The 21,495-nt window shown below is 36.7% G+C and overlaps 1 protein-coding gene across 3 annotated transcripts in view; it reads right to left on the reverse strand.

Moving 5' to 3' along the window:
- Positions 1-2,615: 2,615 nt before the first annotated feature.
- The window catches only part of SSBP2 (single stranded DNA binding protein 2), a 316,598-nt gene continuing 297,718 nt past the window's right edge, over positions 2,616-21,495 (reverse strand). For 2 of the 3 annotated variants that reach the window (XM_042942559.1, XM_042942541.1), the window contains 2 exons: positions 11,254-11,352; positions 2,616-4,469 (listed from right to left, as the gene is read on the reverse strand). In XM_042942559.1, the coding sequence (XP_042798493.1) occupies positions 4,440-4,469; positions 11,254-11,352 (129 nt within the window). In that variant the 3' untranslated portion in view covers positions 2,616-4,439. The remainder of the gene's footprint in view (positions 4,470-11,253; positions 11,353-21,495) is intronic. The other variant, XM_042942550.1, reaches the window with a different exon arrangement.

Genomic DNA, 21,495 nt, shown 5'->3' on the forward strand with positions numbered 1-21,495 from the left:
AAGGATAAAGTTGATGCTTTTGGTGAAATAAATTAATAATGTTCATTCAATTTCTTATAAGCAAATATCTACATAGAAAAACTATAATTATTGTATGATTCCTGGCATTAAGGTAACCAAGGAATAAAAGAACATTTGTGCTCTTACCTTTAGATGCAGTGCCTTCCTAAGAAGGTCTGAGGTGGAAAAGCTAACATGGGTATGTTAAAGCTGGGCACGGGAGATTCCATCTGCTTAGGTCTTGTACTACTCTCTTTTCATCCCAAATCACTTTTATCAGCTACTTTACCAATGAAATAAAAAGCAATCAGAGGAAAGAATTATGTTTAATAGTTACCAGTTATGGTATAACATAATGTAAATCATAGTGGGAGTGTTTTGTGAGCAAACTGCATACCAGTCCAATATACACATGTGCGCACACGCGCACACGCACACACCCCCACACCCCCACACAAGTGTTTAGTATGCAAAACAGAAGGGTATCAATGGTGGTTCACCATTTTTTCTTGGACTTTTCCAGTATTTCTCAAGTTATACTTCACAGGCCCAGGGTGCCTCTAACGCACGCTTATGATTGGGCACCACTGTTTTAAGCAAATGCAGACTCCTGCTCCTCATTGTCAACAAGAAACTTATACCACTAGGACAGGGAGTTAAAAAAAAAAAAAAGACTAGTTTACCTTTTGGAATATATGTGGCAATTCTCCCCCCACTCCCATATTCTCACCACCACACTACACACTCATACACTACTTGCATCAATTAGTGTTTTCAAGAAAAGAGTATTATAGTACAAAAAATAAAAATAAAAATGAAGGCAAAACCAGTGTTAAAATACTATAAAGCATTCCAAAATAAAGTAGCTATGATTTGTGGCACTGCTTCTAATTAACAGTGATAATCAAGAAGAGGAAATTGTACTTATTTCCCCTGGAAAAACTATACAATGCACGAAGAAGAAAACTGTAGGGGCTGAAAAGGCAAAAATGTGCAGTCTGTACCTTATTTCTTTTGGAGGATGCAGGGATTGGGAAGGAGGCAATGTAGGAAGACATGGAAGAGGCCAATTAAGACCTCACGGTATTAAGGACTGTGTAACACTCTATGCCAGGGAGCAGTTTTGAATGCTTTGCTGCACATTCCCAGAATACTATAAAGAAAAGGGGTGGGCAGATGTAGAGCTTCCTCATGTCCCAAAGTGAACTCATTTATTTTTATTTATCACCTTTTAAGCTATAGGAAGAAAGTTAACTGAATGATCCTATGAAATGCACCAGAGTTCAGCTGTCCTAGAGAATCATAAGAACGGAAATCAAAGTTTTCTCTATATTCCTAGAAGGAAAAGGGTGTTTTGGGCACTTTTCATGGCACAGGGAGCAGAACTGATTTGTCAATATTTTGGACAGCAGAGAAATATTAACCTCAGATTCCCAGTTGTGCAATTCCTATACATCAGTAATTGAGTCCAAACTAGAACACTTGTAACAGAGTGCTAGGATTCACCCATCAAATGTGTGGGGTGTTACCAGATCAAGGGCAGTCCATAGCCTTTGTTCCCACAGGCAATTTTGCTGTAAGACTCTAGATAAAACTTGGCATGTATTTTTAACGTAGTGAGTTTGCCAGAATGCAAGGCAGAGTAATGAAAATTAACGTTTTCACTTATTTATTTTCACATTTCATATGTGTATTTTATGTATTCAGTGTAGGCAAGAATTACTGATGCTATTCCTGTGAGGTGAAATATGTAAAAATAACTGAGGAACAGGTAGTATATATCAAGACCAACAACACATTCATCGATGGAGATGCACCAACGTAAGAGAACAGGGTTAAATGGTATTATTACAAGAGAAAAAGATAAAGTTTAGATAATTCAAAACCTAAACAAAAATTACTGTACAGACTTCCTATCCTCCATTTGGTGCACGAGAAAGTTATTTGATATTAAAATTAAGTATTCTTATTTTATGGTTTTCTTAAATACAATTTTCTCTTCAAAAATAAATTTTCAACTCTTTCAGGAATTAAAAAAAAATTGCAATAGCTATTTGTAATCTGGACTCCAAGAAAGAAAAAGAAATAAATACTTATGATAAATTGCTATATGCTGAAAAATCCAATTTTACTTTTTCTTGACCAAGTGGGCTAGAAGTAATGAAATCCATATTGCCATTTTTATTCTAATATTACCCCTGAAATAAGGAGAAGTATAATTGGGTTCATGATTCTTTGTGATAGTAAGAAACAATACCTTCTTAGAAGGCAAATAAAAGAAATTCAAGATCAGTAACAATGGAATGAATAGTCAAAAAAACGTTGAAATGTCTAGCATTGTAAGATTAAGCTTAATAATCACAGGGTTGAAAATGTTCACACAATTATAAAAAGTGAAAGTTAAAATTATTCTTGGTAAATTCACATGTCTATACAAAGTGTCTTCAGACTACCTTGGCTTGAGTTAAAGACTTTCTAATTTGACTTTTTCATGAAAGTTCTCTGCAGCTTGAAAACTTGAAGCTGTTCTCCAGTGTGCAGTCCTAGGCTCCCCACACTGTTGGATTAATGGTGACTCATTTGATTAGAGTTTAAATCTGGGACATAAATTTAATTCAGCATCTTTTTCCCCCTTCAACAGTTCTGCCCAGCATCCCTGTCATGCACAGGCAAAATCTTATTTTCAGAGGGAATAAATCATTATGGATTTGAGAGAAATAAGTCATCTGGGACAAGGAACTAGCAAATATACTGCTAAATTTTCACTTTGGAGACCATAAGCCTAAAGGAAGGAGGATTCTTCTTACCTGCGATTAAACAATACTTTCTCAAATTCTTTGCTCTGGAGTTTGGATATGTAGTTGATGTTTACCAATGGTTATTTGTATCACAATTTTAACAGAAAGGATCGCCAACTTATCTTGTGGAGTCTAAAATTAAAGTCTTCACATTTTTCTATTATGATTTCGGTGTCTGTATGTAAGATTGAACACAAAACCCCCAAAAGATATGCAAAGTGCCACAGAACAATGTGCTTTAGCGTAAGGGAAGTGTTTTGTTTTTTTCTTTAATTTTTAACATTTATGTATTCTTTTCTGAACAGTTACACAATGCAGATTTAGCCTGCTGAAGTCAATGGCCAGATGAATATAGTTACTACAAATGATTTCCCTCTAAACAAAAGTCTTATATCCTGGGAACAGAGCAGGGGCTTTGCTGCTAGTGAGGTATTCACAGATGGGACTGTTACCAGTCAGTTCTGCGGCTAGTAGGCAAGTTACCCAGATAGAAAAGCAGCACTTCAGAGCCCCTTGGGTGCAGTAAAAACTCTTTTCCCCTTCTGCTGAAAGTCTCAGTCATTTGAATGTATATTCTTTGCAGTGTCTATGTGGAAATGTTCACAAGAAGTCTGAGTAAAAATCAGATACCATTTTCCATTAGCATGTTATTAAAAATTTAGCTCTACTATTCCTGGTGAGAAGTGACAATTTCAAGCAAATGGTTTTGTTATCACTTCTGGGCTCCATCATGTTAGAGAGAAAATATATTTCTAAAAATATGACGACCCCTGTCATTTTATTGCTATGGTCTAAGCAGGTGGGGCTAATTAATGATTTTCTGTATCATCAAAGACAAATCAAGAATTCCATCTAAAGCAATTCTTGCAGAAATATATGGTGTTGGGCCCCAGTTGAAGTATTTTTCCTAAATAAAAACTACAAAATACTTTTCACTAAAGGTAACTGAGAAATTGTTTGATCTGACAGAGGATGAGGACACACCTTCTTCTTCTTCTTCTTCTTCTTCTTTTTTTTTTTTTTGAGACAGTACACTTTGTGATTCACAGGGTAACTTGCATCAGACGCAATTTAATGAAAGCTCTCAAATAAGCAATTTTATTCCTATCCATGATTGCAGACATTTACAAAACCATAACATCTGAGTTCACCTTAAAAAATAACTTATATAAAGCAGTGATATACACAGCACAAAATAGTTCAGGGAGGGGCAGGAGCAACTTTTAATAATTAAAATGTAAACGTGAAAAAAAGGATGGAATAAAAGTCCCTACTTACTTCTACTTAAGATGTCATGTAATAATATTTTACAATGTCCTGTGGGTCAATGTATGTATGTGCATATGTCCGTATAACATACACATATACAATACATTCTCTGACCCACACATATACATACACAGATAATTATTTGCAGTTCAGTTTAGGGCAATTCTAATATGCCGCTCTGTACAGTTGTTTGAATCACGTTTGGACCCGCTTTCTTCAAAAAATAGGGGAGAGAGCAGGAAATAAAAAGGTTGGTTTGGTGTGACTGAGATTCCTTTGTTTAACTGTACACTGTGATGAATAATTTTCTTCCGTAGTAGTTCTGTGAAGGGCTGACTCACTGTGGTTTTCATGAGGAGACTTGGTAATGGATCACACACTCATTGTCATGCTAGGGGAGTACTAGAAAGAAAAAAGAATCCATATTTTAACAACAATTCTTTTACAGACCACTAATGTTCTTCTTGGTAAACAGTAGTAACCATGGATTTTAACATCTTGAAATCTTTTATGCTCAAGCCTTTAACATAAAAATAAGAAGCTATAAAAGAGTAAATTTATATAGAATTGACTAAGTCCTGAAATTTATAATATTTCCTCTGGAAAGCGACCAGTCTCCCTCTCTCTCTGCACTCAGATGGCTGATAATTACCCAGGCCCTCAGTCGTCTCCTTCTAGCCAGATTCATGTTTTGTGGGCATTTGTAACAATCTGGGTAAATCCAATCCATAATGAAATAAGTATGAGGGACAGCCTAACTACCTACTAACTATGTAAACTTAGTAACTATATTACCTGACCTCTTTGTGCTTCAGTTTCTTCATGGGTGAAATGGGTTTAATAATAGCATTTATCTTAAAGGAACTTGGGGAGTATTAAATCTAAAATCTTTAAAACCATGTATTTACTGAATATACAGAAAGTGTTCAGTAAATGTTTAATTAATAGTGTAAGGGAAACAGAATAAAGCAAAACAAAAAACAATTCCCAGCTGGCCCTAGGACGTTCTCATAAAGTGTTTAGAATACTTAAGAGTCTGATTTACATTTAAGGATGTAAGTGTCTTCCTCTAATCTGTGGTTCCAATTTCAGTCCACAATATTTTTAGGGTGGGAGCAGGGGGTACTGTTGTTATACATAACTTTTCAGTTTGATGAGGCTGACAATTGGTAAAAGGTGAGGCTTTCAGAAATTATTGAGAGAGGAACAGATGGCAATTATTGTGAAAATTATGCCTATCTACACTTGTATTCTTGAGGAATGGACTGTGTGTTGACAGAAAAGCTCCAGAGCAATACTGTCTGACAGAACTTTCTTCAACACTTTCTTCTGTGCCGTTCAACACAGAAGACACTAGCCACAGGTGGCCACTGAGCACATGAAATGGGCTAGTTTGGCTGATGAACTGTAATTTTAATATTACTTAATTTATTTAAACTTAAATATTCCCATGTAGCTGGTGGGTTCCATCTTGGACAGCATAGTTCCAGACTGTCTGAGATGTGGGGAGGGCATCCACTCCCAAATGGCAATGATCTCCAGATGAACAGGGTTTCTAGATGAAAATGTAAATGTAAACCCTTAAATATTTTAAATGTTTTGTTAAAAAAATATTTGCTGAGGACCAGGCCAAAGGAGAATTCCTTTCAACATGTTAATAAGGATTGTGCCTCATGGAAAGAGGCAGGTGAAGTTAAGGACATTGGTTCCAGGCAGTAGGGCATTCCAAAGGAAAAGTGATGATCTTGGAAAGGGGAGTGTGAACTTTTAAAAAAGACAGCAGGCCAAACTGAATGAAGTAAATTCTAGATGAGCTGAGGTACTGCAGGAACCAGAAATGAGGTGTAAGGTGTGTACTGAGAGAAGGATGGATTTTACAGGGAAAGCAGGATGCCCTGGGGAATGGCTCAGCTGGTAGAAGTCTGGACAGAAAGTCATTAGGGGTAAATCTAGGCTCAAGCCAAAACCCTCATTGATCCTGAGAAAAGGTGGATGAGTGGGCTTGAAAACGGGTCACTGGATCATAGGGGGATGATTGTTAATCCTTTAAATGCAGGTCAAATCATGGAAAATCTACTTGATAATCACTTAATAGCCTCAAATTTCCTTTTAGGAAAGCTAAATTATATATGTTACTGACTCTAATGTTGGATTGTGAGTAGGGTGATAAAAAGGGGGAGACTTCCAAAGAGAAGGGGATGCAGTTTGACAGAAAAACCTCTTCGTCTTCACCCTTGATAGTGGCAGCAAAAAAGCACATCAGAACAAAGCAATACCTAAATCCCAAAGCAACCAGACAAAACCTGATTAAATGGAGCCCACCTTGCCCCTGTGCCAGAGGGGGATGTGCCTTCATTTCAACAGAAGATACCATGCAAATCTCCCATTATACATAATGACAGCAAGCTTTAGTGAACTATCCACAGCCTTTCACAAACAGAATTACATTTGTATATATGACCTTTAGGGGGAAGAATTAAAAAAGAAAATACATGGATAGCAAGCTTTTACTAAATAGAAGAAATTAGAGAATATGGCAAAGTGGGCATGGGAAAGTGTAATCTATGCTTTCTATGGCTACTATTACAATAAAAGTGGTGATCCCATCAGTGCTGTTCAAAAGAACTTTCTGTGATGATGGATACATTCTATTCTGTGTTTGTTGTTCAATTTAAGAGTCATTAGCCACATATGGCTACTGAACTCTTAAACTGTAGCTAATGCAATTTAGGAGCTGAAAATTTTAAAATTAAAATTTTATTTTAATTAATTTAAATTTAGAAACCATAGCAAGATCATCAATCACTGTTTTAAGAAAAAGGATTTTATGGGTATATGGTGGCAATCATCTAAAAACAGTAAAAGATACTGAAGCATTTCAGAAAGCACTTCAAAAGAAGTTTCTGAAAAAAAAATTTCTAGATAAGTCATAATTAACTCTAGAAACTATCTCTTTTCATACACATTCTGAATGATCAGGATTAAAAAAAAAATAAGGGCTAGATTCAGTCAGAAAAGATAGAAGCATCTGCTTCACGCAATACAACTCAGAAGTCCCAAGCATTTAATATAATTTTTGAATAGTACCAGTAACTGTAAAGTGATGCTCTAAGTGTATTTGGTTTGGTGGATATGTATAGATGTGTGAGCGTCCATATGGGCAATGTGCTGTTTGCACTGCTGAGGTTGTAAACTGCTCATCTGCTACTGCTTTTATTGAAACTGCTTCATCCAAGTAAAATAAGGGAAATTACAAATTTCTAGGAAGACTCACAGAATGTGCAAGCAAAAAGGAATTCGGGTATTGATTACTATTCTTCAACATGTAAGAGAAGTGGCTTACGGTTTTCCTAAAGTAAAGGAAGAGTAGGTGTTAAATGGCGTCTCGTATCTAGAGACATAAAATATTCATGGTGTACTGTCCTGAGACGACACTACAATGTTTCTATTGTACTGCTGCATCAATATGGGATAATGTATTGCAATGTTTGTGCCAAAATGCTGTGATATGAGGTTGCCCTGCTTCCAAACTATTCTGTGAGTCTGGTTCTCCTTAATCAGATGATATAATGGCTCTTACAAAGTCATTAACTGTTTGGTTTAACAAAAACAAACAAACAAACAAAAAAAACCCTAAAGATATAATTTCAAATGTGTACTAATTGATTTTACTTTTTTATGTAAAATATATTTTGAAATGGCATGCCTTGGTATAAACTAGCGAATTTGTTATTTTCCCCTTACTATACACAGTTCACAAAGCATGGAGCCCACCAAACACCCATTCAGTCTTTGCACAGTGTGCATAAATTCCTGTTTACACACTTCAAGAACACTTCAGATCTTACATCATTTCTATTTTTAAGCATCTAGATATATTTTGTTTTCTTAATGAGAGATAAAGAATAGTGCAGCAACTCTGAACTGAACTAAAGTGAAATAAATTCAGTGTTTATGTGACTGTATAAAAGAAAATTTGGATGTATATGATACCTTTATAACAGAAAATGACTAAGGGGAGTAAGGGTAATAATAGGAGACGACCTATCATCTTGTTTATAATTCCTAGTAGAGACCATGATTTTTAATATCACTTTTACTCAATTGATTACCGTTCATTGCCATGGAGTAAAATACTCTGCTAAATTAATTCAATAAATAAGACTAACTGCTTTCTTTACAGGAGAAGCATGAAAAACTACTTTCTGAAATAAGCCTTTTTGCATTCTAGATTTTCAAAAACAAACATTTTACAGAATTTGAACACTAGGGGGCGTGTTTGTTTCTTGAAATAATGGTCTTGTTTAGGATTCCAAAAAAAGGCTGAGTAGTGAAACATTTGATTCAGATTTTTCTATGAGTTGCATGTTGGCACTGCAAGGTTTCTGACTCTGGGTTGGGTATTTTGTTTCTATAAATATTAATTAAATGAAGTAGCATGTGTGAAGTGACTAGGATAGTGGCTGCTACATAAAAAGCACTCAGTAGATGTTCACTCTTTCCAGGCCTCCTTATGTGGTTTGACTTCAAGATAGGACTGACAAATCCTCAAAAGGCAGACTACTCCAAAGTATGTGCTCTTCAGAGTTATATACATTATAAAAACACTAGAACGTACATGTTCATTCATTCAAAAATGATTTCTTTTTGAATTCTTTATATAGTTCTCTTTTTCCTTGATTATGGGAAAGCTAACTTACTGGATACCTAGCCTATTTTTACTTTAATTTACTTTAATGCCTCAGATTTGTCTTTTGTCTTCCTTTCTCTCTGCTCCTCATTTCTTGAACTTTTAAAAAGGTCTCAACAAAAATGTGTGGTGATGTGATGCAGAAAGCCATGGACAACAATTGCATCATTCATAATACAGCAGAGTCCTCAACGGGCAGACAAAAGAGTGGAGCAGCTAGTGTGGACATGCTTACAAGGCTGCACTGTCTCTAGGTGGTGGTACAGTTCCTCAATCATCATCCAATTGTTTTTCCTTTGGGGACTTTTCAAGTGGGGACAGAACAGAGGGAAGGAAGGGATGGGAGGGAGCTTTTGTTTTCTGCTAACTCTATACAGCAGTCTGGCATTTTACCTTCTTCTTGGCTTCTGGAATAGTGAGGCTGGGCCAGGAGTCAGGGATGGGAGGAGCCCAGCTCCAGATGCTCTCTTTCCTATGCACATACTTAGAAAAAGATTGACTGTTTTGCATGTGCATAGTCCAGTTAAGGTTAAAGGGTGAGGCTCTTATTTATTCCATGCAAAGAAGTTTTTCATGTCCTGTGATATCTGATTCTTTGATCCCCATGGAGAGCTCTCTGATGCCAGCTCTAAAGTGGCACCTCTCTGCTGAATGTATAACAAGGCAGCAGTCACCAAGGACTAATCTAGGAAAGGAGAGGGGAGAGGTCTGTTGTCCCTGTCCCCGAAACAACAGTCATGTGGGACCTTTTAAAAAAGTTTTCTTCTCCAATCCCAAATTAATAATTTCCTTTATACTTAAAAAACAAACTGGCTTATATCTATTATAACACCTATTAATCTGACTTAGGGTTTAATTAGTTTTAACCATGTTCTTCCCATCAAATGGCATTCTTTGAGGTTAGTGACGTGTTATATTTATCTCAGAATACTTTGTCCTTAACCAAGCACGTTACATATTAGAGGCTCAAGAAATGTTGAACTGAACTAAGTATCACATACCTCACTGAATTATACCATTTTATTGCTGAAAGAATTAGCAAGAAAGGAAATAAATGTTTCTAATTAGATAAAGCCAACATTAACTAATTAAAATGGCAGTCCATTTAATTTTTGTCCATAGTCTTGAAGCAAACTAGTGAAAACCAGTATCTAAAAAATGGTTCCTATAATCCTGAGCATTATGACAAGCTAGTCTTCTGATTTTTTATATGAATTTTTATGTGTACATTCTTTGTCCTCACTAATCATGTACAGATAAAGATCAGTATAAGATTTATACAGATAAAGATTAGTATAATTTTATTTCTAGTTTTAACAGAACTAAAGTCTAAAAACAGGGAAAGTCTTATCCCACGCAGAGGTGTTAGGTTGAAAGGAAGAAGTAAAAGAACCCACAGAACACCCAAGCTTAGGTTCAAAGCAGCCACTCCATGCAAAAGCATATTTGTTACTAGCCACAGTTTCAAATTCTAATAGTATCACCTCTAGTGAAGGTTGTGTTATGGCAAAATGAGGGAAGTTTTCTCCTCTGATTTTAATGATGGAAATCCGTATGTGGGGGCACTGATGCTATGAAGATGAAATTAGTTTGGATTTTGAAATCCTTTATGCTATATTCCAATTCAGAAGTTATTAGCAGAGAATGTGCATTAGCATCACTGACAAAGCTTTTTCATTTTCAAGAATGCCCAGTACCACTCCTAGAAATTCTGATTCACTAGGTCTAGGGAGAGTTCTGGGAAAATGTATTTTTTAAAAATTCTGTAGGTGTTTTTAGTGTGAAATATTAGGTTAAAAAAATCACTGTTTTATGTAATAACTCCTTGAGAAAAGACACCATATTGTCTTTTTGGTCTCTCCAGTGTGTAGCATATTGCTTTGGCCTCTTTTTAAGTGCTCAGTAATTGTTAAATGAGTGAATGAATTTTATTACTTCTCTTTTTGCTCCTGTCTGCTTCTATGGAGATATGGAATACTGCCTTTGCTTAACGCAGTAATCATATTCAAAAAATGACTCTGGTGTCCAGCTCAGGTTACAAGGAAATAACAGGCTAAATGACCACCAATACTGGCCTTCTGTTGAGTGATGTCTAGTGCATGAAGTAGATATCTTACAGAGGACATTCAGAGTCTAGATCTGAGAACAGACCTGGTTTTGCAGTGACTCAAGCCATTTCAGTAATGTGAAAACTTGTAAAAACTATCTAATATGCAACTTGTTTCCAGCATTGTTCCTTTATAGTGGATGTTCTCTACAAGAAAATTTGTTTTATAGTTTTTGTTTTTGTAACTACGTGCACAGAATAGGAGCAAAAAAAGAACAAGTTTATTTTTTAATTATTCCAAAGAAATTTCACTTAATTTTCTAACTTTTAAAATATCAACCTGCTGAGCTCTAGATAAATAATCATAATAATGGCTTTATGAATAATTCTAAAAGGAAAGCTTCAGAAATCAATTTTGGACATAATAATGTAGGCAAAGGAATACTTACACTCTCACTCTGAAAAGGATTTAAGAAATTTCCCCCCATTTCGCCATCATCCCTTGGAGTGCCCGGTTGATTACTCAGGCTCATATTATTGGGTGAATTCTGTAAACAAGATTTAGAAAACAAGGCATTGTTAAAGATTTTAATTTCCCTCTTGCATTGTAGTGTTTCAAAAATGAAATCTACAGCAGCATCTCTAAGGACAAAGCAGACTTATAATTCTAATCTTAGACTTCTACTGTGCATCCTAGTTCATTCTTTACACCTTGACAAGTACTAATGCTTTCCCAAATGGAAATTAAAAAACAAACAAACAAATAACCCACCACAACTTTCTTCTTAGTCTCAGAATCAATGTTTATTCAATTTTCCACCCTCAGCTTATAGAGTTCCTAGAACCATAGAGTTTAAAAAACATTCTCAGCAGGGGCATGATGAAGAGAGCCTACCCACTGATCAGGAACGATGGAACAGTAACTTGCCTTGGTGATTTTACTAATCACACTTCAAAAGGTCACTGTTTGAGAATATTTCCCCTTAATTCTACATGTGGCTTATGTAGTAACACTATTTCAACTATTTTTGTTTATATGAACTGTAGGGAAAAAGGAAGATGGTTGACAAGTATAGTTAGGAACAAGAGAACTACCTGAGGACTTGTGAATCCAATGTGCAGTTGTAGAGGAAAAGAAGGCCCAAAGTAAACTGCTTTAGAATCTTTTCCTATCATTAGTTTGAGTAGATTTACTTTGAAATGCTCTTTTAAGATAAAATGGCTGATAGGAGCAATCTAATCAAACACTAATAAGTTAGCTGCATATTGCTTCATATTCTACTTAAATTTGCTAGTCTTGTTACTACTGTGCAATGTTAGCTGTGGGAGGTCATCTGCTACTTCATACCAACAGGAAATACAGAATGGCACTGCCATATAAAGCATGTTCACACAGCACTGCAACTGTGACTGAGGGACTCTTTCAAGGTCTAATTTATTGACTTGTAGAAATCAACTTCAAGGTTAAAATTTTTTATTTGTTATTTCAAATGGAAGACAGATTTTAGAGTTTCTCTAAGCCATTTCTATTTTATATTCTGTTTTTGAATAAGTTCTACATTTTTAAAAGAAAATTGCTCTGAAGATTTTGACTTAACTAAAACAAAGTTATGTCATAAAAATTAAAATTTCATGAATGAGTTATTCCCAGAAGAATATATGCTGTTTTGGAATATAGTTAAACTGTAAAGCAGAGACAGGTAGATGAACTGGTGGAAATACAGCTTATATCTTGTCCTGCTGTGCACCCTACAGGGAAGATCTGAGAACAAGGATCCTCTGAAGTCCATAGGAGCTCGATTTGCCAATGAACCCCAAGGGCTGGGGAACCACAGTTAATAGCATAAAGAGGATTCTTTTTTTTTTTTTTTTTTTTGGATAAATTTTTCTCTGAATATGTTAGTTCCCCAAGTATACAGAAAAGTAACTACTTTCAAATGAACATAGATAACTTCATTTCCTGAAAAAAAATTTAAGTAAAATTTAAATAAGTGTATTATTATTTCATAGCTCATTAATTATTAAAATTATTAACTGAATAATCAACTGTTCCTTGAAAACAGGAATGTTAATGCTGATTTGGTTCAAAAAGAAAACTAAATTTATACAAATTTTGTAAGGCTTAGCCAAAATCTATTTGGTGAAAGCAGAGGTCTGTTAATTTATATATAATTAAGAAATTGGTAATCCCAGAATAAAAAATAATTCTATATATAAGGGTATTTAAAGGTGCACTTGCAAACTTCTTCATTCCTGTGTAACTAACATGTTCCCTGTGGTACCCGAGGGACCCTGAAATGAGCAGCACATCTCTGATGCAGTTAGGGTGCTCCCTGTTTCTTCCATACTGTCCCATGCATCACTTCTTGATTTACAATTTTGAAAGTTAGCTAACTTCAAGTCTAATTCTTGACTCAAAATGCTGATTTCAAAATATTTAAAATTTGAAAATGACACTGCATTATTATTTAAATATTTACACAACACCTCTCTTATTGTTTCTGTTTTCCATGCAATCTATTCATCGCATGGTGGCTCACCAGTATATGCTTTTTGGGTGTGGGAGGAAGATATATAAGAACATTGAGAGGAAGATTAAAAGGACACATTCAACATACAAAACAGCGAATATCAGATCTCTGAAACTTATTCAGCTCAGTGAGCATATTTGAAAATCTTCAAATGATAGGACAAACCTTTGTTTGTTATTATTATTTTTTTAACCTAAAGTAATCTGCAAAATGTGAAAACAACAAAAATTTCTCAATGCAGAGTCTTATGAAAATTGTACTATCCATGATCAGTGAATAACCTGATAATGATACAGGCTAAAAGACACACTTATTACTGGTGTCTAAGAAACAAGACAGTGGTTCCAAACGCCAGCTCGAAACAGGTTATGAGTGTGGGTCTCCATGAACTGTGTGTGTGTTATATTTAACTATAGCTATGTTTGTTTGCAGTGTTTCCAGTAGATTTCATCAAGGCAAGAACATAATACACACAAAAAGGGCTTAGATCAAAAAGGCACTCTGATAGCTTGAACACATAGGGAGAAGGGAGTACAAGAAAATCCAAGTAAAGATCACTTTTAACTACATTAGGCACTCTGTTTACATTTCTTACTTCAGTTACAATGTACTGTATTTCCTATTTACACTCTAAGAATTTAGCTTATAAAAGTATAATTAGTATTATACTGATCCCATCTTCAAGGGATTTTATTACTTTCTCAATTACCCTTTCTTCAAACTGGAATGTTTTTCTTTTAAGCTATAACTTCATATATGAATGTTATATGAAGGAGGATGCACACACACACACACACACACACACACACACACACACACACACACACACACACATTTCCTCTGGCTAACACATTTAATTCTCTTAGACCCTCTATTCTCTCATTTTATCTTACAAGTATTTTTCCACGTCATCTCTTAATTAGTAAGTTATTGTCCTTTCTTTTACCCGCCCTCAGAAATTGTTCCAGCCTTTTCAAGCTATTAAAAAAAGTGCACATGTACATAAATTTTGACTCTGCCCATAATTGGAATAAAATAATATTGATATTATTTGAAGCCCTCTAGAGGTGGATTTGAATCACTTCCTCAGAGCCTGCCAATAACAAGCTTTATGGAGTGTTGTTTTGACTCTGCCAGCCCCCAAAAGGAACAAAATGTCAGTCATGGTTCTCCCAGGGGATAAAAGGGAGCTAGAGCCCAAGCCAAACTGAGAAGATGACAGAGATCTATGGTGTTGAATAGCTCCCCTGTGAAGGGTGTGGGATCTTTAACTGGAAATGAGGTTCTTGACTCAGAAACCTTTAGGTTAAAAAGACCTCTTGGATAATTCATTAAGTGTGATATGATCAGATCTGGCCTTCTCTGATATGTTTTTTTTCAAACTAAATATATAAGTGTTAAGTATGTTAATGTGAACTGCAGAATTTATTTACATTATTTCCTTCTAAGAAAATAAACCATATGCTCGTCTCAATCCCCAACTCTTAAAAGAACTCCAAGGGAAAATATTTTTGTCCTATTGATTAAATGGTTGACTTCTGGACTCCTAAGTTAAAGGTGAATTCTGCATTTTGAGAGAGATGCATGTGAGTTTTACTAGTAATCCTCAACCGAGCAAGAAATAATTTTAAAACTCTCCATTTGGAGTTCTGAGCTCCTTGTGCCACTGAAACAGTGCTATCAAAATGCAGGTGACAGTGTGTCTAGCCTTGCTGACAAAAGACAGCATAACTAGTGAGGAGGAAGATATTTAATATCTGTATATTGCTTTAGAGCCCTAGCATATGTTCACACTTTACTCTGAACAGTTTTATGAAGAAGACAGGGGATGAACTACAAGCTCTATTTTAAAGCTAAGGAAACTAAGCCTAAGAGAAATGAAATAACATGTTGCCCCAATTTTTAGGTAGGAGAACCAAATTTTCTGATTCTCAGAGGTTCAATACTCTTTATTAGCTTACATATAAGAAGGATAATATAGAGTATTTTACAATAAAAAGGTAGAAAAGGGATATAAGTAGTACTAGTAAACAACATTAAAAAAGGAGTAAGAAATTTTTAAAAAATGTAATACTGGCACTTAGCAAAATACAGGTCTATTTGGAGAACAAAAAAGATGTAGCTGGAAACCTAAGAGGGATTTTGAACAAAACTGTTAAGCAGTAATGGCCCAAACTGTCTTATGATTCACAAATAAAAATGGCTAGAAAAAGAATAGGATGAAAAGGAATGAACCCAGGAAACAAGAGAAAAGGGAGGAGAGTTTCTTGAGAGAACTGGTCTTCTGCTGGAAAAGGAAGAAGGTGGGGAAATGAAGTTAGTGCTAATGTGGATAGCATGGAATAAAAATCTGAAATAATTAGGCTGTGAATGGAAAGAGGTAGGGAGAGAAATAATTGGGGGTGATGGAGATATACATGATGCTGCTGATTAAAGAAAAAAGGGTAGTGGACATACAAGAGACACCAGTGGTATCATCATGCAGTTAGAACCCTGAACCCCACGAACCTGGAACAGGGGCAGTGCAGAAATGAGCTGCAGAGGAGCTCATCGGAAGGCAGACACAACTACTCATTTCTAGAATATTGTTAAATGACATGTTTATGACTTGGGGCAAACTCTTATGTTAAGTGAAATGTATTTGAACTTTGCTTTGTGTAAGTTTTTCCTTATTGTCTTTGGTCTGCTCAGTTATACTGAGCTCCTGGAGGGCAGAGATCATACCTTGTTTAACTTTGGGTTTTCAGAGCCTGGCTGACATAATGCCTTGGTACATTAATGTTTACTGAGTGAAGGAACTCCTGCCTAACCACTTGAGGACAGAAATTATGTTTGTATTTGAAGAAGTCTCTTATATCTCCACATAGTGCACAAGGCTACAAAAGTACACACTTGGTAGTCAATTAATGCTTAAAGAATAAGCACTACATCACCAAGCCAGAGAATGTTATCAGCAGTAGGCACAGGATAGTGGAAAAACTTGTCTCCGGAAATAGGAATGGAAAGATTAGCATGGAAGGAATCACAATAGATCTGATGAGGGCAGATTAGAAGATGGTATTTAATTTGTCATTATGAATCTTTAAAATTTCCAAAGTGCTTTATAAATTACAAAGTACTTTTTCAGGAGGTGGACAGGGAGATGGGCTAAATGGGTGATGGATATTAAGGAAGGCACTTGTTGTGATGAGCCCTGGGTGTTATATGTAAGTGATGAATCACTAAACTGTACTCCTGAAACTAATATTATACTATATATTAACTAACTGGAATTTAAATAAAAACTTGAAAAAACAAATTGTATTGGCTGTCTTAGGTATCTAACAATTGGTATTAGCCAAGTGTACCTTCCCATATAGAATTTTGTTTACATCTGTCTGGTGTACAAAAATACTGGTCATTAGTGGGAATTTCAGAAAGATGATGTTAAGCACTCTGGATGATCCATCTTCATGTAATAAAAAAATCATCTTTAGACACTAGAATACACTTCTCAAATACAAAATTAGAAATTTTATTGGTGACCACAAAGCATAATTCAGCTAATACCAATTGTTAGATATCGAAGACAGACAATACAATCATGGTCATGTGACTTGTAAAGGTGTTTCCCAGAGAGATGGTTCTAATGGAATTATACAGTGAATCTTATTTTGAAAACAGGCCTTTTGACAGTTTTACCCATTCATCACATAAGTAAGCTAGTGCTTCTTTATAATGATATTTATGACAACAAATATTTATCTATTTTAAGAAAAGAAAAAGACTTTCCTGATGGTCCCTAAACATAGATATGCAAAGTGCATATACTACTTGTAAGGCCAAGCTGCCAGGCAATGTAGACGTAATGTTGGCATGCCAGTTACACTCTCTTTGTCTCTCTCTTTTTTCTTTTTAGCTTGAAGTCTTCATTTAAAAGGTTTTGTAGCTCAATCAATCTTACTTTATTTTTCTTGGCACCAATTATTATACATGAATATAAATTAGAAGTAGGATTAAAAATGAATTTGCCCTTTAATGAATTTTGGTATTTATTGATATAAAGCAGACTTCTAAGAGAATCATTCTAATGGTAGTTAATAATTATTTCTTATCAGCCATTTTAAATATATTTTGACCCACAGAGAACTATTTTAAATTTATCATGACCTAAAAAGTATTTAGGTATTCTTCATAAAAAAAAGTAAGGCATCTTAGCAAAGGATTAATTTTAAACACTTAAACTATCGGAGGAGGAAAAACACAGACAGAAGCTATTAGAAGGCTCTCTTTCCTACTTGTATTAATATAATTTTCTTCTAATTACTTTCCTATTCTATTCTGGGGAACTAGAATAATAATTGAGGATGTCAGCATTGCCTAATAAAGGTCTGAAAGACAAATGAGATGTATAAATGCAATGCCCTTATAACATATAACGTATAACAACATCTTTCCAAGTCCCTCTCTCCTTAAGTTGCTCTAGACTTCTTTACATTTTCAAAAGATTATCTACACTATGTCAATTTGCTTTATAAATGAGTGACATAATAAAGGTGGTTAAGTTGGTTATTACTTGGGTATCAATTAATCATGTATACAGTATGTCTTGTAAATGAATCTTACCATGTTAAAAAACTATTTTTACCCTTTCCCGTTATATGCATTGATCATTTTTAACTTCCACTTAATTATATCTGGACCTCTATTTTCAAACAGTTGTTCAGGGGCCAACATGGTGGAGAAGTAGGGGGAATCCATACTTCCAGCATCTCTCAAACAAATAAGTGTAGAAGCCAAAGGACTTTGAACACCAGAGCCTGGGAGGAAAAGAGACCGAATCTACTAGGAAGAAAATGGGAAAGCTGGAAAAAAGATAGGTGCCTAACTGTGAACTGGGGGAGATAAAAAAAAAAAAGCCCACGTGGGCACGGAGGGGAGGGACCCCCTTCTGCAAAGAGACAAAGGGAAGAGAAAGAGTGGCTAGAGAAGTGCAGGACCATATCTGGACAGGAGAAAGACCTGGGACTGAGACAGAGGGATCCAATCTCTAACTGCGGGGCTTTCTTCGGACTGGGGCTGGCTCCCTCTTCGTGCACCTGGGGAGGAGGGGAGCCAGCCATGGGTGCGGTAGTAGGTCAGGGGCTAAGTCTGCAGCTGGAGAAAGTGGTTCCCTCCCTGGAGGGCTGCAATAGTACAGAACCTGCCTGCCTTCACCATCCCCCGGGCGCAGTGGCTGGGCTGAGGGCACAGTCTGCAGGAGGAAAAGGCAGCTGTCTCCCTGGAGTGCTGTGGGAAAAGACAAAGGCTGCCTGCGTCTGCCACCCCTGGGGCTTGAGGCAAGGGCGGCGGCTCAGTCTGCAGTAGGAGAAGGCCATCCTCCCTGAAGTGCTGTGGCACAGACAAAGCCAGGCGGACCACGTATCACCGCACTGAGAGGCGCTTCCCCAGCACCAGAGTGCAAGGAGCAGAACTTTGAATCCTAGCCAAGTGCAGGGTCAGGGGATTGATGGAGAGAGAAGGACCGCCCCGTCTGTGCCCGAGGCACAGTGAGGACGACTCAAACTGAGTCCACTGGGTCGTCTCCATGGAGAAGAGACTGGGGAACCACCATTTCCATCCACCACCACCACCACCACCACCACCACCAAGGTGGGGCCTCAGGGATCACTCCCCGGGCCCATAGTGGAGGTGGGTCCAGAATATGCCAAACCACGACCCTTTGCACTGGGTAAATGCATATCCACTGGAGCGGCACAGACTCTGCAGACAGCTACTACCTACAAGCGATGCAGCATTGCCTAGATTAACTCTAGGTCAATTCTGGATATACAGATATATTCTCCCCCCACACCACCCCTCCATTTCTTCTCCTTATCTCTTCCCTCCAGTAGGCTGGTTACTCTGGTTATTGGTCTGTCTAAACAGACATATTTAATCCATTTTCTCGATACATGTTCTACACCTCCTGCTTTACACTCCTTTCTCTCTCTGTGGAATAATCAAGCCATATAGTTTCTCTGTCTGGGTAACTTTATCTTCATTTCGTTTTCCCCGCCTCCTTCTTTAGTTTCCTCTCTCTCTGGATTAAGCCTTTTAGTCTCTCTGCCTAATCAATGTTTATTTTTTGTCCCCCCCCCCCCACCCCACTCCTGTCATTTCACTCTTTGTATGTGCTCTTCCATCAGCACTGCCTCCACCCTCTTCTTTATTTGTAGTTGGTGTTTTGGTGTTTTTTGTTTTTACTCTTTAGGTTTTTGTTTTTGTTTATTTGTTTGTTCGTGTTATTTGTGTGTTTGCTCATTTTTGTCTCCTGTTTGTCTATCTCTTTTCCTTTACAGGGCTACTCCAAGGAACAAATCAAAGCACACCTGGTGGAGGTTCCAAAACATTACTACAAGTAGGATAATAAAGTAACCAAAGTCACAACAATAGAGAGCAAGTAACAACCCCTGAAAAAACACCTCCTGAAGGGCCAAGCCCTGGACAGTGTATGACCCTCCTTGAATATAGCAGTGCTCACAGGTGCAGAGCACACAACAAGCTTTTAAAACGCATAAGGGACAGAAAACTAGCCAAAATGATGAAACAGAAGAATTCTCCTAAAAAGAAATTCCAGAAAGTAGAGACAGCTAACGAATTGATCAAAACCTATTTAAGCAATATAACGGAATAAGAATTTAGAATAATAGTCATAAAATTAATCGCTGGGCTTGAAAAAAGCATAGAAGGCAGCAGAGAATCTATTGCTACAGAGGTCAAGGGACTAAGAAACAGTCATGATGAATTAAAAATGCTATAAATGAGGTACAAAATAAAATGGAGGTGGCCACAGCATGGATTCAAGAGGCATAGGAGAGAATAGGTGAATTAGAAGATAAAATTATGGAAAAAGAGGAAGCTGAGAAAAAGAGATAAAATTCAGGAGTACGAAGGAGGAATTAGAGAATTAAGTGATGCAATCAAATGGAACATTATCTGTATCATAGGAAATCCAGAAGAAGAAGAGAGCGAAAGGGGCTGAAGGTATACTTAAACAAATAATAGCTGAGAACTTCCTTGATCTGGGGAAGGAAACAGGCATTGAAATCCAAAAGGCACAGAGAACTCCCTTCAGACATAACTTGAATTGATCTTCTGCATGACATATCATAGTGAAACTGGCAAAATACAAGGATAAAAAGAGGATTCTGAAAGCAGCTAGGGATAAACTGGCCTTAACATACAAAGGTAGAAACATAAGGGCAGTAGCAGACCTATCTGCTGAAACTTGGCAGGCTAGGATATCTTCAATGTGATGAACAGAAAAATATGCAGCCAAGAATCCTTTAACCAAAAAGTCTGTCATTCAGAATAGAAGGAGAGATAAAGGTCTTCCCAAACAAACAAAAACTGAAGGAATTCATCACCACTAAACCAGCCCTACAAGAGATCCTAAGGGAGATTCTGTGAGTGAAATGTTGCAAGGACCACAAAGTACCAGAGACATCACTACAAGCATGAAACCTACAGACATCACAATGACTCTAAACCCATATCTTTCTATAATAACACTGAATGTAAACGGACTAAATGCTCCAGCCAAAAGACACAGGGTATCAGAATGGATAAAAAACAAGACCCATCTATTTGTTGTTTACAAGAGACTCATTTCAGACCTGAGGACACCTTCAGATTGAAAGTGAGGGGATGGAGAACTATCTATCATGCTACTGGAACTCAAAAGAAAGCTGGAGTAGCCATACTTATATCAGACAAACTAGACTTTAAATTAAAGGCTGTAACAAGAGATGAAGAAGGGCATTATATAATAATTACAAGGTCTATCCATCAGGAAGAGCTAACAATTGTAAATGTCTATGTACCGAATATAAGAGCCCCCAAATATATAAAACAATTAATCACAAACATAAGCAACCTTATTGATAAGAATGTGGTAATTGCAGGGGACTTTAAATTTTTTTTTTTTCATCGTTTTTTTACTTATTTTTGGGACAGAGAGAGACAGAGCATGAACGGGGGAAGGGCAGAGAGAGAGGGAGACACAGAATTGGAAACAGGCTCCAGGCTCCGAGCCATCAGCCCAGAGCCCGACGCGGGGCTCGAACTCACAGACCGCGAGATCGTGACCTGGCTGAAGTCGGACGCTTAACCGACTGCGCCACCCAGGCGCCCCTGCAG

Source organism: Panthera leo, chromosome A1, assembly GCF_018350215.1.
Source record: "Panthera leo isolate Ple1 chromosome A1, P.leo_Ple1_pat1.1, whole genome shotgun sequence".
Lineage (NCBI taxonomy): Eukaryota > Metazoa > Chordata > Mammalia > Carnivora > Felidae > Panthera > Panthera leo.